We start from the raw sequence: 26,110 nt of genomic DNA, 5'->3' as shown, positions 1-26,110 counted from the left end.
GACAATTTAATTTTATATTAGCACAGCCTGTTGCGTAGGCAACATTGATTAGGTTTTCACTATTTTTTATTCTCAAGGTTTTGTAAAAGTTCTTTGATGTTCTGAAGTTATCTTTGATATTTATCAGTTCTCCCTCTTTAAAGTTGGTCAACTCAGCTTCAGTACCGGTGCAATATTTAAAAGCATGATATAAATGATGAAGTTGCAGAAAAATTCTAAAACTGCATTTTTAGCTTGGATCTGGTATAATTCATGGCCTATTGGAAAGCAACTCTACGAACCAGACGTATGAGTCATCCCCAAGAAGTACCCCTATCACTGGGCTAGCAGGTGTTGATTTCTCTTCTTTTTTTCTCTCTGGCTGTACGCATCTTCAATTGCTGGTACGGAGGGGCTGAGCCTTGAGAGGGAGAAATCTCTCTTAGCCTTGCCTTTGCCTTGGTGATCTTCAGACCAAGAAAGACATCAAATCCGGACCTCCCGCTGACTGCACACACGTACGGTATGATGTCCAAGTGAGTGGTTACAACTACTTGCCCCGTTAGTGAACGCAGGGAGCGAGGGCTGCTGTCCTCTGCGCTCACCTCAGTGATGTTAGGTGAAGTCTGGACACGCTCACCGCCATCTCTCTTTACATTGCTGCCTGTGTTTAGGTACCTATTTATGGCTCCACAGCAGTAACATAAAGAGCGCGTAAATGCCAAAGCTGAGTGACTGGGGTGACTACACTAATTAGTCAAAGCTGCTCTAGCGTCTAGACACCATTTGGCAGACACAGCATAGTCACGTAAGGGAAGTGCTGCATCAATATTCAAAACAGAAAAGAAGTATATATCTGACACTGAAAAAATTCAGACTAAGTCAATGAATATGTGTCATAGTGATAAATGACACCATTATAGAAAAAAACAAGCCCAAATACTTGTTCTTCTTTTGTGGGGGTCAAATGCAGTATCCTCCTCTGTAGCTACAAATAGCTCCCGTAGAGCTTGGGTGGTGTTATTTCTGTTGGGATGCAATAGTGGCAAGAGGGGTTGGTATGTGGCCAAACTAATGGCTTCATTGTTGGAGGAGCTATACATTTTCTCTTTGTTTCATAAACACACGGTGAGTGGGCAGTGAGAAAATGAGGCAAAGACTACATAAACTCTCAACCAGTGAGCCGAAAAAAGCCTCAGAGCAGCTCCGTCACAAGAGAGATGACCCTCCCAGCACCTAGTAACACAGCTTTGACCCATTTTTTTTTCATTAAAAGGCACTAGAGCCGTGTAATACTAATACATTTCATACCTCCTTACTTATGTACACACACTATTGAGCGCCTGTGAGCAACTATAAATTTTGACAGTTTTTTTAAATGGTCATTTTTACATATATTTATTAAACAGCAACTCCATTAATTTTTTTCAGCAAAAAGCTGAGTTTTTCTTTGGTTGCTACCCTCCTTCTCAATGACAGTGTCCAGGCCCCAAGGGCACTAATGTCCCTGCCCACCCCCAGGGCTTCCCCTACCCAGCCTATGGCCCAGGACCCCATTCCAGCCGCCCCAGGCCTCAGTCCCTGCCCCAGCGATGCCGTAGGACCTCGGTTCCAGCTCCCCACAGCCCTTCCCTGCCCAGCCATGGGCTCCACTGAGCCAGGTCCACCCATGAGCCGATGTCCCAGCCCATCCCCAGGGAGGTGCCTGATGCCCGGGGCTGCCCCCGGCTGCCCCGCTCCCTGGCTGGGGTGGGGGATGAGCCCTGCCTACAAGGTCCTGCCCTGCCTGTCCCAGGGGGGTCCCCGTGGACCCCAGGGAGCCCCCGGCCCATGCTGCACCCTGACACACAGCTCAGCATTTGTACCTTTTGGGAAGTGGGAAGGAAGGGTAAAAAAGTAAAGATCGGATGGCGGACCATTTGGCCCGCCAGCCCTGAATACTGAAAGCAGCATCTCTCCCATAAGGAGACCCAATTCTTTTGCATCACTGGCAGAAACCATTACAGGATCTTGGACACCAAATACCAGCTACTAACCAAAAAAAGTTGGTTTTTGTCTGGTTTTGATCCTGTTTTGTTATTTTAAATGACTGGCAGCCTAAGCCCATGCAAATATTTGATTCTGGATTCAATTTATCTCCAAAAATTGTGTTGTTCATCTGGAAGTAAAAGACAAACAAGCCCCAATTACATACAGGCAGCCTATTTGGATTGTGGAATAACTGGATACAGAAACAACCAGAGACCACACAAGATTCATGCAGATGCCCCTTTGCATCACAAATGCTTGCTTGTGCATCGGGCACAGACACGACAGTCCACCAAAGCTGGTTCCTCCAGCTGAGCACCCACACTCCACCCAAACTGGCTGGCTGACTGTCTCCACCGTGTTCCCCACCATATCTGCCATTACCTATGTTATCCAGGCTTTTTGTTTACCGGGGCCTTCTAGACATCTAGTACCCCAGATAATGGAGAGCTATTAGAAATTCAGTCATGCAAAATGAAAAATATTTCCATGTCTATATTTTAAAATTAACAGTACAAACATTCCTTCTATTTTTCTACTAACAAACCTCATTTTTCTGAGTAACAAGTGCTCTAAAGTAAACATACCCCACATCCATGTTCTATTATTGTATTTTATGCAAAGCAAAATAAAGTAAGTTACATACCATTTTCTGTTAACATTATCCTTTCCTCTTGCTCATGTCATCTGCTAGAGACCTGTTAGATCTTTTTACACAATGTCTGCTACAGAAAAATCAAAAGAACTTAACAAAACACTAATCTCATAGTTTATCAATGTTGGTTAAATCCTTTAAGTGACTCAAGATCGTGCATGAGAGTAATTTTAATTTAATATATTAGGTGTCCTTTGGGTTTAAGGATAACTACTAAGCTCAAATGTGATTCTAAAGAAGTATGATTTATTTGCAATTGGGTAATATAAGTATTTTTACACTACTGACTTTTTGTGTAATAAAACCAATTTTGAAAAATACGGTGCAAATCCTGAGCACAAGGTAATGCAATAAAGAATTAGAACAATGATTCTCAGATGCAGTGACACAAACCAGAATTTTCTCTTTCTGTTTGCAAAAAAATTACCTCACATCATTTTTTAGAGGCCTGTTTGAGAGAACATCTGGAAAGCATTCCACAGGAAATCAAACCTATATTAAATATGTTTTGCGGGGCTCTGTTTCCTTCCATTGATTTTAAGCATGCATAATGTGTTTCTGTCTTCTCAGCTGCAAAGAAAACACTTCTCTGAGAATCTTCTACAAAATGATAGGATGAACTGTCAGTCTGTGATTTCTATCAGGGGATGCTGGTAAGATTTCTATTTAGTCTATCTGTCTCTGTACCAAAGCTCTCCAATAACATGAACAAATCCACTAGCTGCTTTCCGAGTACCGTGAATTTGTATATTTTCATTTCATTTCATTTCCTTTACGCTGTTTAATTTGAAGCTTCTAAATATACATGACTGTCATGTTTAAAGATCCCCAAGCCTCAGAGTGTCTCTTGATAGCCTGTTACTCAGGAAAGAACTAGTGCATTACGGATAGAGTTGTTCTCACTTCATTAGCTGGGCAGACAGGAGTGTCTTTGAATTACAGGCTGGAAACCTAAGAAAATCATTGTCACTCTCTAAAAGCAAGCCAAAGAAATTAGTGCCACTGCAAGTCCTTGAGTGTGCCACTGGATGCTTACATGTTTGCTAACAACTATATCGTGAGTGCACACTGAAAAGATGTGGTTCCAAGTATCTGAGAAAGGTGTCCATGACAATAATATTCTCTGTAACCACTTGAATAAACCATAATAGAATATTTCTGACTCAAGCATGAAACTGTTGTGGAGTTTGGAGACAAAAAAACTAATCTAAAAAGTCCAATACAAGTTCTCTCTTTACCAGAAAAGTTTCTGTTGGCAGGTGCACTGGATCATCAGGTTTCCTAAGGTTATGTAGGGATGCTTTTTGCATAGGAAAATCCCTCAGTGGCACTATGGTATGTGTGGCGGCATTCCAAGGGAACAGCTCCGTGTCCCCTTGCCAGAGATGTGGCTGAAGGAGAGAAAGGGTGCCCACTGTGTCCTTGCACTCAAGTCGAGCAGGGTCTGTAGGCAGCCAGCATATCTGAAACTCATCCTGAAGCTACTCTAAAGACTGTTCCGAACTCAGGAGTAAGACAACAAATATAAAATCAGAACTACAGCAGATAAAAGCAGATTAAGAGTCTCTTTTATGTGAACCCTTTTTTTCCATGCACAAAACAAGCCTCATCAAACTGCAAGTCGAAAAGTTCTGGCACTAGCAAACCAATATAGCATTGATCTTATTCAACATGTTTTACTTGCTTTTAGAAGCTATATGGATATATAATGCTAGTACAAAAAGCACTGATTTGTAGCATAAGACTGGAAAATAACCAGTTTTTACCAGTTAAGGATGATCTGGCTGTCTTAAGAGGTTTTTTTTGTCTCCGCTGTCAAAAAAAACTGAACATGGCCACTGAGGCTGAGAGCTGACAGCCTGTGATATATCCAGATGTTCACAGAAGTTGCTCTGAAAGACATTGTCCATTCTGAACAATATTTTGCAATGCTGCATGATGGCCAGTTACTGAGATGTATCTCCAGCATTTCACAGTGCATAATTAGAAAAGGGAGCATCGTAACTGAGAGGACAACCCCTGTAATTTATGCTTGAATTGGAACAAAAGAAAGTGAACTGAACAAGTCATTTTAATTTAACAGAGGTCTTAGTTATATCTGCTTTATAATAGAAAAGCTTGCTGTAATGGTTTATAGAATGTGCTTGAACAAATATAGTGTAAGCACAAACATGTGAATGTAAGGTCATCTATTAATAATCTTAGGCAAGGGTCACAGTCAGCTCCCACAGAAAATCTATATTCCACAGTAAACACACACCAGAAAACTTTTTCTGTGTCACTTGTTTTAAAGCCAGCAGATAATCAAAGCATAGGAAACAACCACCACCTCTGCTGAGAAGTCTTTGTGGATACTGGTACATTTACATCTGGCTTCCACTTAACAGTAGTTACTCTGTCAGTAACATGGTAGTGCTTAAAACATAATGAAAGCAATGCAATTTCTATTCAGTAAACATTAAAATGCTAAAATTTGAAAATATGCATGTGGCTGTCACTTGCTCTATTGAGAAACAAAGTTTTATTTTTAGTTCCAGTGCTTACATTTTCTTGCAGCTATTTTAATAGATGAACTGCCACCAGAAATATTCTCTCACTGGGGCCTGATGTAGAATGATATAAATAACCTTTACAAAGTCCAGCATAATGGAATGGTAAAATCAGTTGACATTCTTTTAATTAGTACTGCCTGAAGATTTACCTACACAGAACAGGAATAGCCAAATTCACTCCTGGAATAAATCCACTGAAGTCACTGATGTCAGAGGAAGCACACTGGGAATGGACTTGATATAATAGCTCTGTTATTCACATTAAACATACAGCAGCTTCTTGCCTGTAGCATATACATGGTTTGAGGCAAATGAGAAAACATTTTGATTTATTAAAGAAAATGCTGTTGTGTGATATACACACCCTTTCTTTGCCCCAGAAACAGCAAGTTAGCCAAATGTGACCAGGTGTACATTAAAAAGGATCAAAAATCTTCTCTTCAGCGGATTTAACAGATTAGTGGGTGGAACCTACTCATGCAAACCAATGGGTGCTAAACTCCTGCTCTCTATAAAAATCTCTCAACTAACAATTCAGCAAATCAGCAGTAGCAGTACTCTTACTGGAACCCCATCCAGCAAAGCAATTAAGTGCTTGCTTATCCATAAGAACATGAGTAGCTCCAAATTTAGATGTCTATTAAAGTTTAAGGCCAAATTTAACTTTCCTGGATTTCAATATTTTTAACTAAACATAGGAGAAACTGATTCATTAATATCTGTAGTTTAATCTTTCCCCCATGATAAATGAAGAAAACAAAATGGGTCACATTTGCTCTGCTGTAACCCCCTTCCTGGCTCATCTTTCTAATCTGTAGTCATCTTATTTCTTCTATTATACAGGCAGTTTTCCTTTCTCACTCAGAATAACAGAACAAGCCTCTTCAGACAAAATGATACACCGACCAAATTTGGATGATACAAATGCCCCCAAGTTCTTAGAGCTAAAGTTTACTGGTGGCTGGGAGTACTTCAGCCTACTGAATCGTTTTGGCTAAAAAGGGACTAACGTGGAAGGCAGGGTATCTAAATATGGCCTATAAAACTCCAGTCATTTGTATCCAAGTTTATTTTACAACTGCTGTATGTTCACACACATACTTTACTCCCTCTTTCACTTTTTCAACCCTGTAGACAGGTAATAATGAATATTCAGTGCCATGGTTTGTTTTAACCTTAAAAGTAACCAGAAAGGACAAGCAGGACCTCAGCCACATCAGGGATACTGCCAAAGCTACACCATGCACAACAGAAGTCATCTGAATCAAACAGTTCTGACAATGTTGAGGTATATCTTGTGTTTTGCAGGTAATGGGCACAAAAGAATTACACTCGCTTTTCGTGGAGACTGGGTTTCAGCAATCAGCAGAGGTTCTAGCTGACTGAAGGATGCTGCCTGGAGAGTTTCAAGCTTGCCTGACGAGGGATCTCAGCGTAAAGATACTGTCTAGTTACTGCTTCTTGGAGCATAAACCCCCTGTGTGTGAGCTCTCTTCGTTGTTAAAGCACAAAGCGATGTGAAAGTTGGGTGCAGGAACAAAGCTGAGCCATTTTTCTAATTACTACATCCTTGTGTCTTTGCTTCTTTCAGAGAAATGTCAATCACCCAGCAAGCTTTTAATCTTCAAGACCCTCTTAAGCAGAACAGAGAGAGTATAAATGAGGACTGGCCAAGCAGATCCTGGCACCGCAGAATGAGATCCATCTACACTTTAACAGGGACAAAGCAGTCTTGTTTTGCTGGGTGCTCTGATTTTTGGATTCCAAAGGGATTTATGGATATATTTTAAGGAGGAACTGCTTGATTCATTCAGAGTTTTATTCAGAGGGAAGAAATTTAAAATGACCTTTGTTTATGGGGTGGAGGGGAGAGTAATACTTCATCTATTTTACTCTGCTAATAAAAGACATCAATGTAATGAATCATGTAAAGGACTAGACGGGAAGAAAATAATACAATATTGCAGCATTTTCTATCTTTACTTTGACTTGACTTGAAAGGGGTTTTGCTTGTTTTGCAGAGACTGCATTAATAATTTTTTCCAGGCTAGCAATTCCCCCCCACACATACTCCACTACACCATCATGTTTCCTCTGCAGAGCACACCAGCTTCTGTCCCACCTGCCCCCAGATCCCATTTTTTGAATTTTCTGAACTGTGATCATTCCTCACTATTAATTCATTAAAATGAATTAATACCTGGGGTGTTTTTCACTTAAATAAATATGGTACCTCCAGCAATATATACATATATACTTACACTTATATATACATATAAAAATCATTCTTCTTCAAATTCAGGCTATGCTTATAGATGTGAGGTGAGCTTGGGGGCACGCTGCAGTATATGGGCCGAAAGGTAGCTTTACTTTTTTTCCTATCCCACTTGGTATTTTGCAGACAGGAGCCTTCCTGATACCACGCGCAGAGAGCAGGGAGGATTTGCAGGTAGCCTGAGCTCAAGCTAACCCTATTACACTGCAGACATCCTACATCTAGTGCAGGGTGAGTCAGGCAGCACACGAGGTTTTTCGCCCACTCCCTGACTCAGTCTCCAAACATACGATATAGGCATAGCCTGCATGTCTCTAGAAATCAAGAGTGTCCCTGTTTTAATGTCCTTAAGAGCATTACAAAAACTATGTTGCTGTCCTGGTTTTGCATACCCGCAGCAAAACAATCATCCCAAGGAGCTGCCAGACAGCTTTGAGTGCCAAACTGATATAAATACCCCGGAGGGATGCAAATCCGGCTCTGTTTTACAGAACTGTATAATGTCCTTTTAACACATCAAGCTCAAGTCAGTCTGAGACTGAGCAGTCAGGCTTAGTAGCTGGCCAACTGAATTGTAACCAATATAAGCTACAAGGCTCAGAAAGGGAGGTAGCACCTATGTTTTCCCTCTCATTTTCTGAATTACAGAAGATCACTGGACTGTGGCAGAATATCGAGGGAGGAAAAGAACAACACGCCGAGGAGCAGGTGAGGAGGGACTGTAAGTGGCCATAATAGAGAGAATTCAAACGTGGTGGAGAGGCAGTGAAAGTCAGATAATGACTGGGAGATCTGGAAAGAGAAGATGAAAGGAGACTAAGCAACAGGATGAGGCATGAGAAAAAAAGCAAGGGAGAAAGTGAGAAAAATGAAAGATAAGTCTAAAGAATAGAACATTTGAGGAAAAGGGCATATTTCTTCCTCCCGTCTTCCCTCTCCCCCCACACAACCCTTTACTGCACTCCTCCCTGCTACCCGTTAATGCTTTAAGCAAAGAAGGCTCTCGTCTAACACAAGGTGCTGTGCTCTCCCTCTGCCATAGCAGGACAAAAAAGGCTGACTGCACATTTATAACATCTCATCACAGACTTGCCTACAGTGTTTAACCACCCCCTCCTCTGGCAGATCTTACCCATGACGGTGTAGGGTTTGCGGTCAGTAATGGTACATGTTGCAGGAACAGCCCAGAAGTCTTACGCAGAGAAGCCACTTTTACAAACAGGTACTGGTATAAAGCACTTGCAGATTCCACATGCCTTATGGGAAAGGAACACAGATACAGTCCCTCCCTTTCCATGGTAAATTATCATTAAAAATGTTCAACAGAATATAAAGAAGGAAAATTAATTTCTTGGCAAGTTTCTTACGTTCTCAGGAAACGTAGCAAGCAGCTGAGCTTTTGTTCTAGCTTTTACTGTGGATGAACTCTTTTACGCACTGCTGAAAATGTTTGCATATTTTCATACAACATTCTTATAGCTGTAGATGCAGATATCTTTCATACAGAATTGAATGACTGGGTGGTTGCAACAAAATTAAGACTGGATAGGACAGGTGACCAGAAACTGGTCAAGGGGTAAGAACATACCAATGAAAGTATATTTATAAAGATTTAGCTCTCTGAATACACAGTGCCAAAAATATCTTCATTGTCTTTTCAGGGAGATGACCCATCTATTGAAATCTAATGGGCATTTCACTACTATCCTTCAGCTATCCCATGAGGAAAAATTATTTAAATATATTATGCAGCCATTTTCTCTTTTTTTTTTCAGAATCAAATACCTGTAGCCAGCAACATGTGCTTTTTACAAAACTGAAGGCAAAACATTAAGAATAGTATCTATTTTAGCTGTCTTCTGAAGTTAGTCAAGAACTACTTTCTGTCTATTTTACCTTAAAAACAAGCCTCAGTGATTTGACCAACCATTTTGAACATAGTAATTGTGGAGGACAAGAAACATGCTGTCACTAGATTCTTATGTGAACAAAAAATGCCTCATTTTATGCTACCCTTCTTTTCAGATCTTTGCAGCACGTGACTGGATTGATACTGTTCTTTACTAAACAATTTGTCTGCATCATTATCATTCTGGGCAGTGCCTTCTGAATGCATCCAGGAGACAGAGAAGTATGCAAATTCAAAACACAGATTATTAAAAACACCAAACTAATGACTCACACTTTCATTGCTCAAAGAAAATAGTATTTGAAACACTGTTAAACGTGATAGTGGCAAAAATGAAGCACACTGCTCTGCATTTACAGCAGAATGGTATTTTTAAAACATGCCAGTCAACTTTCTGAAGTTTAATGGGTGGCTGAAGTGAACAGAACAGGAGGTTCCTGAGGTCTGAATTATTCCAGGACAACATTGTTGGTGAAAGTTTTTGACAATATATTGACTTTCCTTGGAAGGTTTGTTAATGTTCATAATAAAAAGGAACTCTAATGGCTTCTTTTTGTTTTTTGGTTTTTTGCTTTTCTTTTCAGTGAGCATTGACAGGCATGCCTGAGAGACTCCAGTTGGTTTCAAAGCTGGATACGGACTGGGATACAAGTAGAGGCAGCAGAAAACTGGTAATGAAAGTGAACCATTCAGTATTCTGATGAAGGTGAAAAATTAGGACTATTTACATAAGTCACAACTTATTTGCATTTCCTGACATTTCTGGTCCTTTTCTCCCTCAATTGAGAGTTTATGTTATATAACAGATAGATTAATGAATAAAAAAGAAAAAGAAATAAGCAAAGCGTCCTGCCGTGTCAGTTAGTGATACCTGCATTTTGGCCAAATCGCTTCTCTGCTCTTAACACTGTTTCAAAAACAGATTCAGTGATTTGTGCATTCAGGACAAAGCTTTTAACGAGGATCCAAAACGGAATGTTTAAATACTTATTTGCACAGGCCCAGTTGATATTTTATACACACTATGAGCAGATTCAAATCTTGCACTTCTGAGTACGCCGCATTCGTAAACCAAGGTACTTTCAGAAACCCTTTAGAACTTGTCCCCCTTGTCTTAACTAGCATTATGAAGAAGCTTTAATAGATATAATAGGCACACAGAGAATAGTTTCTAATATTTCTACTTGTTTCACAGTAGGCATAATGTATTCTCAAATTATTCTCCCATTTAGATACTCTTTTTGATTTCAAAATGAAATAGAAGTTATCAGAGCTAGAATTATATGTCTACTGACTACTGCTTTTAATTATTGTAAACATATCTGGAATTACTATGTAGACTGATATTTATCAGTGCCAATACAGGAGATCTTCTCCCCTTTCTCTCCTCCCCTGCCCAAGTCCCTGCTTTCCTGCAGGACAGGGGAACAAATCACACCAACTCCCTCTAAGTGCACAAGTCACAGAGACAAAATGTCTTTTGCCGTTATTATGGACAGGCTGGAATAGCTCTGCTGCTGTTTTCTCCTCTCCATGACAGTAGAGAGGGAAGGTATTAAATACACTAGCAATTTAGACAGTCCAGGAGGTATTAACACCTACATGAGATGACTCTCAGCAACATAGCAAGCTTGCTTTACCTCCAGGCATAGGACCTAAGTACTGCACTCACTGACTCTGCCCCAGACCCCGCAGGCATTTGCCCACCCAGCCCCTTTTACCCGTGCTGGCTCTCGCCCTCACAGCCAGGTCTCACTGAGCCTTGGAAGAGTTCAAACTTTTTGATTTTGGTATTTTAAAGAAAAGAAGCCCAGGAAGAACCTGTAAAGAAATCCATTTTCACCCCAGTGCCAGCTGTAACTTAGGGCAACAGGAGCAGAGACTTTACCAAGCTTTCCTCTGCAGCGTTGCAATGGAGAAAGCATAACACCAGACTCGTGAAGTCAAATTAAACAAAACACCATTAAAAACTTAGCTGCTGAGACAACATTAGATCAAAGCTGACCAAAGGAAAACACAGTCATGAAAGAAGTAATGGCATTAATTTATCTAAGTTATTCCTGAACACTACAGCCTGAATAATAGGAATAAGTCTCCCTATAAAATCCTCTCTCCCATTTCATTGGCACTGTAACACACTCTAAGTTTGGCAGAAAACACAATAAAGATACTGTAACTCTACTAATTAACAGGGCCTGTGTATAGGGAAGACAATATATATATATAAGCAAAAAGACTAATGGCACAACATGGAAACGGAAAACAGGTGGTTTTACAGGACTACATGTATCCAGCTTTCATAAACTGCAATAGCATCAGCTGTGAAGGTGCTGAATGCAACTCACCGGGCCAAAAAAAGAACCTGCTCTGATTTAAATTTGCTCTAATTTGGGTCAGCAGGAAACTGGCTCCAGACTTCCCCTGAGCCGCTGAGGGTAGGACGCTGGGTGCCTCCTCAACTCTGAACAACACTCGGGCACATCTGAGGTGCTATGGCTAAATGCTTAAGATCAGCAGTGGAGATCTTACAAACAAACTTCAAAGTAAATATTTTACCAGGCATATGTAAGTACTTATTAAGATTTACATCATATCTTCAGTGTCCTTGACATTTTACAATAGTGTTTATTTCCTTACTTGCTAATTCACAGAACTGGATAATCTACAAGGAATTTACACATTAGAAATGAGCAAGATTCTTGGGCATAACTTCATAAATGCAACATTAGCACAGCAACGCTCTAATATAAACATACACAATGCTTAGTAGGAAGAAAGCATTTCCTAAGGGCAGAGGAGGTCCTGTACGCCACTGTTGTGTGACAACCTGCAGGGACTTCGCTGAAGGCGAAAGGACCGGCAGAGGAAAGTGACTGGGAACTAGGTCACTGAATCAATGACCCTCCAGTTGTATCAGCCCAGCACCCTTGTCAGGGGAGGGGAGATAAAACAATTCCAAGCCTAAGACAGCTCTAAGAAGACAGTGGGATCTAATCTGCAAATGTGGACTCCGTTTTTTTCCATGAAGAAAAAGCCCATGAGTAGTCTGTGTATTGTGACCGTTTACAAAGACCAACATGTAGTTTGTATTCACAAACAGTTATTAGTGCTCACATGTAAGATTGCAATGAAAATAAATCCCATTATAATGAGTAATACTATTTTCACCTGGTCACTAATGGGACATAAAAGTCATTCTGAGACATCATTTCATAGAGACACCATATGAAAATGTTTCCAACAAAAATCTGTAAAAATTAAACTGGGGGTTTAATGATTCCTCCATAGTGCGAGGGAGTAGCTGTGAACAGTTTTGGAGAAGGCACACACTGTAGCCAGATGCAGGCTTTTGTTATTCTGTTAAGGATGTCAGTGGCATTTGCTTTTTTTCCTGACTCATCCTTTTCCCTAGTGGATATTCTGACCCTTAGTCCTGGCAAACCTAGCAGTACCAAAATGTTCTCTCTGGTACCTCATTAATCACTCCCCTGCCATGTGCTATCTTACCTGCAGATGTAATTCTTCTTGCAGGATTCTTGTAAATTCAGGCAGTTTGGTTTCTCCCTGTCCTCATATGAACACACAGGAACAATAGTCTGCCGTCTCCTTTCTGTACAGGCTACGTCTCGACAGGAGCAGAAGAGCATCCCGTAGCTGTGCTTTGGGGGAACTTTGTCAAAAAATAGCCGGAGGGCCTTATGACACTTCCGCTTGTTACAGATTTCATTAGACGTGCTGCTGGTGCAGGGGGTTATGTAAGCAGATCTGAACCTCTTGCAGGTATCATTTAGGTTACAAGCTTTTGCTGCATCCAAGCAATTGTTCCCCTTTGAAAGTACTGGCTCCACTAGAAAAAACAACACAACAGCAGTAAGAAATGCGTCACATTTATATTGTGTTTTGATGTTTGTGTTTATTTCACTGTTAATGAGATCCTGGTTATATATTTGTTACATACAAAACTTTCAGTGCCAGAAACTGCGACCAGTCCTTACGTTTCTTAGGGTAATGGTTTAACGAGTGAACAAGAGCATAGGCATGCGTTAAGATCAGAATGCTGGCAAATAAATGACGATTACACCGGGCAGGCTGTACTTGATCTTCTTTGTAGCAGACATGCAAGATGAATATTGGGTAAGACTTGGTCTCACTAAAAAACTATTAAAATCGCTGGTAAATTGGAAGGGATACGTTTGGCCTATTGCACAAGAACACAGTGAGAACATGGTCTCCCAACTCTGCTTTTGTAAAGCTCTGACATTTTTTATTTTTTCCTTGAACAGTATAAATGACATTCAGTTTCTACACCAGGTAACAACATTTAAATGTAAGTTGGGTACTCCGCAGAATGTAAAAGCCACATGCCTGTTACTACAGTTTTTGAGGTATGAAAACAGCCCACCCAGCCAGAAAGGAAAGCAGGTGCAGCCCCACAACTGTGAGCTCTCTAAGGCCACCCACAAGGCCTGTAAGCTCCATGCTTAGTTAAAGACACTTTTATAAGATCTACAGATGCCACCTGAACCCTGGAAGTTTTATGAAGTTTACAAGCTTTGAAGAAGCTGACGTACAATTAACAAGTGACTGTGAATGAAATGCTTAAAACAAGGAGTATGCCTCTCTCACACACACATGCACACGCTACAACGAGTTATAGGAAAAATAAAACTCGGGTAAAAGTTTAGACTATAATTACATACTTAATTTTGCAATACATTATCCAGATATTAAAACCCAATATATGCTTTGCTTGAAAATGAAGGCAACTGGCATTAGAATGAAAAATTCAATTAAGAGTAATCATAATGCTGCTTTGGATATTAGGAACGCCAACATCACAGATCCAAGAAAATACATTAACTTCCCGTTGCTACAGAATGTGCAAGCTGAACAAAACATTTTGCAAATATCTAAAACTCTGCAGCAACCTCTTAGGGGGGCTGGCCAAAGATAACACATCTCAAATGACCTAAAGCTCTAAGTTCCTCTTAAAAAACCCTTTTTTTCTAGATCTTCCACCTTTTCCCCAAAACTCGGTCCAAGGCCATTCTACAACTCAGTGCCACTCCTCTACATTCTCCTACCACTTTGCCTCCCATTCCTAGATCAGGACATCAACTTTTATCTCTTTCCATGGAAGGAAAAGATGATGTAGCTTGGCTGACATGCGGCACCGAGGTACTGCAATTGCCTGAACTGACTGTGCCCAAGATGGGCCTTGGTGCTAGCACATGCTTCCCATTATACAAATACATCACCTGCTACTATTCAATGTATCTTACCTAGCCAGAAGTAACACAATGCCTAAGTAGCATTAAATTTTTCACTCTAGTGATATAGTGTAACTACATTCAGTGGGTTCCTACATTTAACCTTTGTACATTTAACATTCACACTCCAAGTCCTTCCCAATCCCAGTTTCTTGCACAATAATCTGCAACTTTTTGCTTCTTATCTTCACAAATTACAAAATTATAAACATGCAACATTTGACTATAAATAACAGAGCCAAGCATTTCTCATAATAGCAGCCTACCACAGTTTAAGCAACACCAGATGCAGAAGAGATGATATCCAAAATACAACCCTTTCATAAAATTGTAATGTTTTTACATAAAATGTTGTATTACATGAGTTTACAACTATAATCTTAACTATGAACTCTCAAAGTTTTTTTTATACAGTATATAGAAGTATACATTTAGTACAAATATAATTACTATGTAATCTGCAGGGCATATAATTATGCAATATATGAATAGTACATGCTAATTACTATGTGATTGCAGAGTAATTACATGGTTATTTGTGCCTGGGAGTCAACTGCTGAATTCCACTCCTTAAAACAAGATTCCGTGGAAGAGCTTCAAATGGGGCATTTCATTACAAACAGACATCAGCTTACTATATGATCTATTAGAAAGCATCCTTTAAAAGAAAACCCAAGATGTAATAAAGCACCTCTTTGCTGATAATCATACAAATGTTTTCAATTAAGGGTCCAAAATGTAGTAAATGCTGATACAGAATTAAAAGGCACTGTGAATATGAACACCTCAAAGATCAAAAGGGACAGGTTAATCAATCTTTTTTAAAAATTGAGCACAAGCCAATTCACTGATGACACAAACAGCAGTGAAAGTTATCTTGGATGAAAGTTGAATTAGGTGCAAATAGTTCACAAACAATAGTTACATTCATTTATATCTTTCACACAATTTATATCTAGTCAAGACTCACGTTCCTCCATGTGTCAACTCTGAACATCGACCAGGTCTTTTGGTGTTTTTTTTTTTTTTTTTCCTAGAACTACCCCTGGCTGTAACTTGCCACTAGCCTTTTCTATTTTGATATTTTGTCTCTAGCTATTGTTTCTGGCATATTTATCATCACATTATACAAATTATTTCTACCTTTTAAAACCAAGACTAACATACAGCATGTAAGAGATATGCATCAACTGCATTTGAATTAAACAAGACTGTCTAAACCAACTCTTCTCATTAATGCCAGCTTCTCCCAAGCTTTTAAAATGTGTTTTAATGCAAAACGTATGGTTCAGAACACACTTTATGCTTTATTTTTATTGCAAAAGTACGACATAGTTATTCCTAAATCCTGTGGTAACTACAAACAGTTAACAATACTGAGAGTGTTTCTGAGGATTACTTACGCAGCAGTAATATATAAGGTCAAAATTTCACCCAGCTTCTGTTCTGCAAAGCTTAAATTATTAAGACAGGCAGGAGTTTGGCTCTTACTAGGTACTGACTATGTTAAGAGCAAATGGATCTAATCCAGAGCTACTTTTCCTGCCAGCATCCTTTGGGAAAGGTCTGTAAGGAGATCCTTTTTCAGTTCCCCCCTCTCTTGGGGCACTTGGGTATGGAATGAGGGCGGTCAGAGCAGCAGCCTGGGACAAGTAATGATTCCTTCCCACCACCATTTCCCCACGCAGAGCTTCCTCTCTCCCAAGTCCACTTTGCCTTGGGCCCATTCTGGAAATCTCTGCCAAATCATGCAGCTCTCCGCTCCTGCCAAATCACTGCAGACTCCGAGGTAAGTTACTTCCAGGCAGGTGACAAGTGATGCCTCATGCCTGCGTGCATGCCACTGGTTCCCACCCACGGCAAGGGGCCCAGCAGAGCAGATCTGCAAATGCCAGGATGCTGCCTCCCAGCAGAAGTCACCAGCAGCTGGGAACTGCTTCGCTGGTATGGGTGCTACCCTGATGCGGTGCAGGCAGAGTCAGGAAGAACATAGCCAGAGCCAGAAGCTGCTGCCTTGGTGGGAAAGCACCCGTAGAGTTAGGATGCCTAAAAATGTCCTCCTACCAGGCCGTTTGCTGCACGCTATGTGCAAAAACTCTGAGGCAGCAACAATTGGCTTACTGATAGTAACGGACCTCTACGTGGATCACCGTCTCACAGCTCTTCTACTGCACATGTAACACATGCATGGAAGGTGAGATGTTTTTTCTGATAAATTTTACTGATGAAAAAGCAGGCCTTGTATTATAGTATAAGGTGTAACCACTTCGGTATTTGTTATCTCCTGAACCCCCCTCACCCTGGCCCACCCAACATTGTTACAGCTGCAACAGTTCTGGACTCAAGCTCCCATACGACAGCAGAAAGCCAGCCAAACGCTCGTCTTTCATCCAGAGATGTTTCTAGAGTTTTAATAGGGCTTCCTCTGCCCTGTGTGATCTTCCTTATGCTTCACCCTCTTTTACAGTCTCTTCACCTTAATCTTTCATCTTACTTGCATTTCCATTTCTATTTCATTTCTGCACCTACTGAGCCTTTGGCTGTCTCTTCAACTCCTGTTAACCCCATGGTGCACAAGAAGGGATTCTCCGTGGATATTGGGAGCTTCTTACTCATACTCCCACTAGATGGAAGGAGCGAAAGGACTTACTTGTTCTATAAGATTCTTATTAAACAGCAAAATGGACACTTAGTTTTCAATTTTCTTACAGCACATAAAAAGCAATTTACTGAGGTTGGCATTAAAATTACCATTACTATTTGCAAGTAATTAGCATTAGTAGGTTTTCTAGGGGTTTTAGTGAAGGGAATGCTGTAAAGAGAGCAGTAAATGTTAATGTGATGGAAAGCAAAATTACAAAGTGATAGAGGTGACCACATGGGTATGGGCCTACTCCAACACAGGTGCAGTATATGGCATATAGGAACCAAAACCTGACCAGAATAAAGAGGAGAACCACGATCCCACTTTAACAAAAGTGCTGCTATGGAGTTCACCAAAGTAATTCTGCTTTGTAAGAAGAGCAGATTAAAAAATAAGGAAATCATGGGAAATATTGTCATCTGCATCTTAATGGATTCAAATAAACTACCATTTTCCTGGACAAATTATTTCTAATCCCAAATGGCAGAGAAAAAATGAGTCACCCCCGAGAAATCATGAGACTGATACATGTACATGTTATTCTGAGGTTCTACTTGTCTTCTACTAGCATTTAAAGAACAGTCAGGCCCACTTCAATCCTTTTCCATAATCATGATAAGCTTTACTTTTTAAATTAAAGTTAATACATTATCAGCTATAACCAGGGCTTTCAAAGCACTAACAAATACGACAAGATGCGTGTTGAAATCACAATCGACGGCAACAGTAGGTACACCAGGTGACAAGTACGAGATTGACTCCTGCGTGCAGAAGGGCACACCCAGGGCTAGAGCAACAGAAGGACATAAACAAACAAAACTGCCTAAACTGAGACTTTCAGGTTCCCAAGACCAAAGCTGGAACATTTTACATTCCTGGTAAGTTATGTAAGTCTTTGATAACACAAATTCCACAGGTCCCTAGAATCCTTTTCTGAATACACCCATAACTCTACTTGAGGAGGTAAAGACTGTCTCCTGTCCAAGCCCTATAGAGATCAGGAACATTTACATTGCTTAGTATGAACCAACAGACATGATTTGGAAGTGTTCATCACTCAGCTACCATGTTATGCACAGCTGCTACACCCAAAGTCTTTTTCAAAACACCCTGGCCTTCGTTTTTATGACACTCCGCTGGTAAATCATCAGTCGGGATCTAGAAGACTTTGGTTCAATGCCTTCCTTGACCTGGAGACTCAGAACCACTGTTCTCATTTCCCAGAAGGGTTCTCAAACCATCTCGCTGTTGAGTGTTCTCAAGAAGGTGCCCAGGAAATAGTGCATATTGCAAAACACAAGAAAGAGCATCATGCTTCAGCCCAAAGATGAGACCTCTCTCTGGGAGGCAGATTGCTGGGTTCTGGCCTGCACCCAGGAAAGAGAGTTATTTCTCTTACAAGAGCAATGACTGGAAACCAGGATTGCCTCGCTGAAGATGACTCCCTTAATTGTAAGTCTGCAGAAGTGTGATCCCATTTGTGCTCTTCTTCTAATCCCTTCTAAAAAAACCATAACCCTTTCTATACCACCGCTCCTCCCCTTCCTTCCAGACCAACCTACCGCCTAATCCATAGGGTACCCTCTCAGGCTTTGTGAAAACCTGTAGAGAAGAGCAGAAAGCAAAGCCATCCCACTTCCTCAAAGACTATTCTGATCACTAATAACGACTAAAGCACCATGACATCTTCTGCTAGGAGCCCATTAAAAGAAGAGTGGCTCCCTACTCCCAGGAGCATACACTGATTGCTGTGTGGGCAGATGCACCTGCCTGAAGCTGTGAATTTGGCTCCTCGGGTCCAGAGTCTTCGAACAAATCTCAGTTTCTGTATTTCTTATTGTCCATCTAGACATTTATTGTGCAGGGTTTTTTACTGGGTGGGGTTTTTGGTTGGTTGGTTGGTTGGTTGGTTGTATTTTTTAACACACTATTGCCTGTGCACTTTATAAGGATTTGGAGCATCTTGCTAAGGATTTTAGCTTATCACCTGGAAGCAAGGGATCCTGACTTTTAGGTGGATAATTCTATCTCTTGGTCTCTTCCTGGAAGTGTAATTCTACTAAGAGGGCCACATGCCCTACATGCTGCATTTTGCATTGCCCAAGCTCACCACTGGATCTGGGCTCTAGTACTTAGCAGGATGCTTGTCTCAATTTAGAGTTAGATCCTGCTACCCTTAGTTGACCACTTCCTGATGCATTTCATAGACACTGCAGATAAAGATTGCAGGAGAAAACTCCTATGCTGGATATGTGTTGATGAAAAAGGGGACAAATGATGTCTTAAGATTTCCTTTGATACTTCCAGTCTTTTCTGGGGAGGAATGGGGAAGGCTGAGCAGAAAACTCAGAGGTGGCTGAGCCCTGTGGGTTGGCTGAGGGACATCTGCTCAACTTACAGGTTATGTAAAAGGGAAGTCTTATAACCCTACAGTGAACTGGTTTAAGTTTTTGTTCCACAAGAGCAGGGAGGGAGAGGAAACCCTGCTCCCCAGTGTTAACAACATTGTGGTCTGCTGCTGAAATTCTTTCTGTCTTCACTCACACAAATATCCTGATCTATCACCTCTCATTTCTGCTACAAATCTAATGAAAGTTTATGCCAGGGTCCCTAGTTTTTCACCTGGCACTGAGGACAGCATAGTTAAATCTATTTTATTCACTAGAGTTATTCTGAATGTTCAATAATCTAAATTCAAGAATTTGGTTCTTTAATGCTACTTTTACTTCTTCTGTCCAAGGTATCTCACACAGGAGGCAGAAATATATGAATAAAATCAGAAGCTGCTAAACAAAGAAACTTCCAATTGTTGCAAACTGATCCCGTCACTGTTTCTCACATTACTGTACCAATGATTTCAGTTCTACCCTAAAGGGTTTTAGGGTGTAAAGGTCATTTTAACGTATCTACACTGCACTAGCATTAGGAATGGATTATGCATGGCTGGGACCATATACAGAATATATTTTTTTCTGAGGGAGTTACCTCAGTCATTCCATATACAATTCATGCTCTGTACTGAGTCAGAGGCTGGTTTTGTGATGTGGAAGGCTATCGCCACGGTTTCAGCTGAGTTCTTCTAATTAATTTCCCCTTAAAATATTCAAAGTGAAAATGTGTTACTGCATATGCTCTCATGTTATACAGTTCAGTATTTTATTATTAGCTAAATACTAGGTCAACAGAACTGAGAAAGAACTAGCACACACAGAAATACAGAATAAACCTGTGAAAATATTCAAACCTACACGGTTGCCATGAGAAGTGATTTACTGCATGCAAGTTCTCAAGACACAGTGAGGGACTGTTTACCAAAGTCATGCCAATTTACAGGGCAACTTTCAGCATTTCTTTTTATTACTGCAGAATTGAATTCACAACTTGTTTCCTCTTTTCCCCAGACTTGATTAATTACCGTGTTAACATAACTACTGTTCTCCTGCTTATAATGGGCTCCCTCTAAAGTGCTGCCCCAGCAAAATAAACCAGGAGAAAGCTTCTAGTTCTTTGCTCTAGCATTGCAATCCTTTCTAATCTCACGATTTTTCAAATTTATGTTCCATTCCAATAAAGCTTGTATGAATATCATAGCAAATCAGATAATACAAGGTTTTGACCCTTGTAATTGATCCTTCAAGGTTCTTTTTGCCTTTTTCCAGTTGACGTGGTAAAAATTACATTTAGATGTGCTTGTTGACACTTGAGAATTCACTTTGTTGGTCATATACACTGTTTCAGAGAGATCGCATTACATAATGATGTATTTCTAGTGCTTTATTTCTTCTATACCTACAACCCCATTAAGCTGTAAGCAAACCTCCCATGGGGCTGTAAGACTACAAGTATCAAGGGGGCAATGCTCCCATACTGTTCAGAGAGAGTATACCTGGAGAAAGTATTACGTGAGGATACAGGGTTAAACATTAGCTACTATTTTAAAATATTTTCAAATAAATAAAAGCAGCTGAAAATAAAAAGTTCAATTTCCATTTGTAGAAAAAGACACATTTTAATGAACACACACCATGTATGCTGGCACTAGAAATCAGTTATCTAGCAATGGTTTCTGTATCACATGACCAGTGGAATAAAGTGATTAATTGGACTGTCTCAGTAAATGCGATCATTACACTTTTAATTAACCTTTTCAACCTCTCGCACCTTTTAGTTTTGTTATACATTAGATTTTTGCAGTTTTCCAGTTATTATGCTTGACTAAGCCTAAAACAATACAGAGTTCTGTTAGAAAGATAAGAAAAACAATTCAAACAGCTCTTACTGTTCCTAATAAGAAAATACCCCTGATACTGTCATCATAAGGGTAGTTATAAATCAGGTGGAGGACAGACATTCTGAACTCTGTGGCTAGCTTCCCACCTAATTTTTGTTTTGGCAGCACACTGTTATTTAATGGCTCTGGCTACCAGGAAACTAGCTTTTGAAAATTCTTTCTCAACCTAGTTATAATTACTCCATATAAATCATACAATGATCAATTATAATAATCTTAGCTTCATCCATTATTTAAACTTAGCATTTGAATCTACACAGCAGGAGTGCAGGAAATTCCGAAGTCCTTTTCTGCTCGCTAACAACTGCTTTATTCCTGAAGTCATGCCAGTTACAGAAAAGAAGGGGCCAGATATGCTCTTAGCTATGACATCGAAACTTAAATAACCACAGATTTCGGACAAGGAAAGGTTTTTAGCTCTGAATATAGTATTTTTTTCTAACCACACTAGCTTCCTGTTGTTGAAACTAAATTCAGATTTTGCTTTCATTATGTTGGTGCACCAAAATCAGAGAAGTTCTACAATTATATACACTAACAGCACAGTATATTCTTACTTTAAAATGGCCTAGACCTTTCTCATATGTATACATACATACACATTTGTACACACATGTGTATATGTACATAGAATGTTTCCATACTATTTGGCTTCATGTCTCATTTCACAAGATAGCTACTTGTATATTTATTAATAAGCGTGAGAAATAATCCAAATGTTTTTGTCTAACTTAAGGCTGATTCTAAGATATCTGAGCTCAGTGTGATAAGAAAATTAAGTCTGATGGAAAGAAGAAAGACACTTAAAAGAAATGAACTTTCACAAAGGCTCAAGCAAAACATCCAAACATTTTTTAGAAAAAATTTAGAACTATAACTGGATTTTGAATTAGTAACAAGGATTTTTAGAGCATTTTAATAAACTATATATTTTGGACTATGCAAAATATTAAGCTTATGATTATTACTTTTTTGTACCTTGTCCTATTTCAGTCTCAGCCATAATATATGCTATAAAATGTAAACATAGGGTCTGGTTTGGGGTTTAATATTTTGAAATTTTCCAACACATATTTTAGTGTTTCAACTACAGGCCAAGAATTGCTTTGTCAATAAAGCTGTATTTTTCGCTTTTACTTTTTTCATTTCATTAAACAATAAAGTTGTTAAAATGTGGGAAGTGAATATGTAAAAAGTGTTAGGATATATTAAAAAAAAATAAAGTGGTGCTTTTGCACATAGAGAACCGCACTTTTTCTCAACATCTAAAGGAAGAGCAATAGGTGAACCAAAGGGAAAGAGGTCAAAGGTGGGAACGTGAATAGTGTCTGGCACAACAGGAAAAGGGCTGAGAAAGCCCTCAACTTAAGACTATAAATGTACATACAAATGGGCACAACTCCAACACCAGGAACAAAAATATGAATCCATATGTCCAAATTTGGGCATCACATGAAATTTGTCCATGGACAAAGCACAAGTAGAAGCTTAGCAAATGGTGTGTAAGTAAAAATTAACTGGTAGGATTTTCAATTTTTTTTTTTTTTTTTTTTAAATAATGGGCATATATGACACACAGCAACTCTTTTCACGAGATAAAAACTCTTCCTCAAAAGTCTAACTGGGAACTTCGTTTAGCTCATCAGATGGATAAATGCACAGTGGAGGAACCAAGGAACTTCTCTGTGCTCCTCAGCTGGGCAGACTTTGGGCTGCCCAAAGCCTTAAAAAGCTTGCAGCATTTAGATTCAAGCAGAGAAAGGAGATGTCAAGGAAGGAGAGCTTGTCAGAGCAGCAAGGAAATCCTAGAAAGACAAGACCTCATATATGATAAAGCTGGCATTCATAGTTGATCTTAGAATCACAAGGTTGGAAGGGATTTCATAAAATAATGCACTCTCCTGCCCCACAGCAAGACCAGCTATAGCCAGAACAAATCCTGACTGATGCTGTCTTAGACATACCCAAGTCCATAGGACCAGTGGGTATGCGTGCAAAAGTGCTGAGGGATCTGCCAATGTCACTGGGAGGCTGATCTCCTTTTCATAGGTCTTGGCAATCAGGGGAACTTCCTGACGGCTGGAGTAAAGCAAATGTCACAAATAACTTCAAGAAGGGCAAACAGAAGGATACAGGGAATAACAGGTGGGTCGGCCTAACATCAGTTGCAGGGATATTATTGAGCAAGTCCTCCTTGAAGCCATATCCATGCACATAAAGGACAAGAAGGTGATGAAAAACAGTCAGCATGGATTTACCAAGGTCAGATCAGGCCTGACTGCCTTCTACATTGAGATGACTGGTTCAGTGGACAGAGGGAGAGTACGGTATCAATTTAAATTTGACTTTAGCAAGCCTTTTGATACAGACTCCCACATTAATCCTTGCAGACAAATTGGAAAAACAGAGTTTGGATAGGAGGACTACAGGGTGGAAACTGGCCCTGCTTTGAGTGGGATCTCAATGACCTCCAAAGGTCTCTTCCCACCTTAATTATCTGCCTAATCTATGCTCTAACCTGTTCTTCGGTAACTCCACAGCCTCTCCAAATAGCTATCCAGTATTCCCTATGCATCCCATTAAATTTCTTTCCTGGTATCTAATCTAACTATCACTTCCTGCAACATAATTCCCCTGTTTCCTGCCTAACTTTACCCCTTTCCTCTTAGCAATGGCTTTTTAACTTCTTGAAGACTGTCATTCTCCCATCTCTCCACTCTTCTTTTAAACTAGTCCTCCCCAACCTACAAATTCTTTCTTCATAACATAAGTCATGTTTTCTAGGTGTCTAAACTTATGCTATTTTATTCTCAGATTTGGAAAAAAAAAAATGGAGATTACCAAAAAATCCATTGACCAAGAGTTACTGTATGAGTTGTACTCAGGAGATTGCTACAGACAGACAAAACCTGTTAATTCAAGAGTTGCTGAAGCATAGCTTACTCCAGCCTCAAGCAATACCAGTGTAGGTAGGGATGGTTTACACGCATTGACTGTCTACTGCAGGAGTATATATTAGCTTATCTATGACAGCAGCTTGCTCCTGATGGCTATAACCTGAAAAAAGAGTCAAAGTATATAAAACCTTAGTAGAAAAATTATCCTGCTTATTCTGCGGTATTACTCTTTCGGAAGGAAAATCAAGAGAGGATAGAGGGCTGGAGAAGGATTGTGAATTGAGTCTGACAACAGCAGCTGATGGGATAAATCAGGAAACATTTGAAGGCAGAGAGTGGGGAGAGATACTCTCTCCAGCATAACAAGAGAAGCTCTAAAACTCTCCTGCATCTCCTATCAGGTAGACACGATGTCTCTGTGGTCATGACAAAAGTACATTAGCACAAGTAAAAGAAGAGACTAAAATCATAGCGAAAGCAGCAGTAACAGAAACAGGCAGATGCTCAATTAGTGACAGCAGCAGTAGGGGTGGGGCGAAGGTTGCCATCATGGCAGCAAAGAGAGCAATAGAGTCAGAGAACAACAAAAGTCACAGCAGCTGTGGAGGCACAGAATCACCCCCCCTTTCCCTGCTGCTAGTGAAAACCATTTGGGGCAGTTATCTGGCCTATCTACCAAACAATATGAGCCTCATTCCATTAATCCACCACCAGCTGCTCTTCTTTTCTCTATCAGTTGGTCCCAATGCAATCCTGTTGAATACAAATAAATTCACCATAATGTGAAGAGGGTAATACTGGTAACTCTTGTCTATCCATGGATTTGCTGTGGATCAGCTTCAGGAAGCTTATGTGAGCTGCAGTCACTGTGTTGCTGCTGACTTCATCTTAAGTCTCACTGCAGAGACTTCAAAAGACAATGATCAAGGAGATTTGTGCATTGAGGCAGGTGCACTTAATGGAACAAGGGAAATAAGATACTTCGGAAATAAGTAACTTAAATGATACTGACTTAGAGATTTAATAATGATTATGATGGTCACTATCCTACTGTGTGTCCAGAAGATAAAGCCGCACAAAATGAAGGTAAGGCATCTGTATATGATGTATGCCACTTACCTACATGCAACTGGGGTTTTATTAACTTGAAGTTGTTATGTTATTTAATAAATTAGACCACACTAATAATTAGACCACTGCCTACTCTAAACTACGTTTCACTTCCACTCATGCCGTGTACGACACGTGGCAATCAACAGGAAGCTTCTTTCTGTTTTGTCTTCAGTGTTCTGGTCTTTTCCCTGTTCTCCACTGATCCCTCTCCCTGAGCTAGTCTGGTTTGCCTTTACTTATCTCTTGTAAATAAATGTCCAACTTCTCTTCTTTTCCAAATGTAAAAATGTAGTTTTTCCTGAAAAAGGCAAGCAGGAAATCAAATTATTTTGACTTCATTGTTAACTACGTGGCACTCGTGCCTCTTCTTTGAGGTGCTGCCCCCATGCCTCAGCTGTCTGTTATTTAATGTCCAGTCTGAAGCCCACTGAACACAGTATTTTGACTTTCATTTGCTTCAATAAACTCTGGAATCAAGTTTTATGCCCTAATTCAGC

The 26,110-nt window shown here is 40.0% G+C and overlaps 1 protein-coding gene across 1 annotated transcript in view; it reads right to left on the bottom strand.

The window, feature by feature from the left end:
- GFRA1 (GDNF family receptor alpha 1) overlaps positions 1 to 26,110 on the bottom strand; it is a 152,447-nt gene that overhangs the window by 48,060 nt on the left and 78,277 nt on the right. Inside the window, 1 exon segment of the mRNA XM_030030973.2 lies at positions 12,906 to 13,245. Within this exon segment, the coding sequence (XP_029886833.2) occupies positions 12,906 to 13,245 (340 nt within the window).

Source organism: Aquila chrysaetos, chromosome 11 (assembly GCF_900496995.4).
Source record: "Aquila chrysaetos chrysaetos chromosome 11, bAquChr1.4, whole genome shotgun sequence".
Lineage (NCBI taxonomy): Eukaryota > Metazoa > Chordata > Aves > Accipitriformes > Accipitridae > Aquila > Aquila chrysaetos.
Note: the sequence above shows the minus strand (reverse complement) of the source record. Positions and strands in the feature narration are given on the sequence as shown.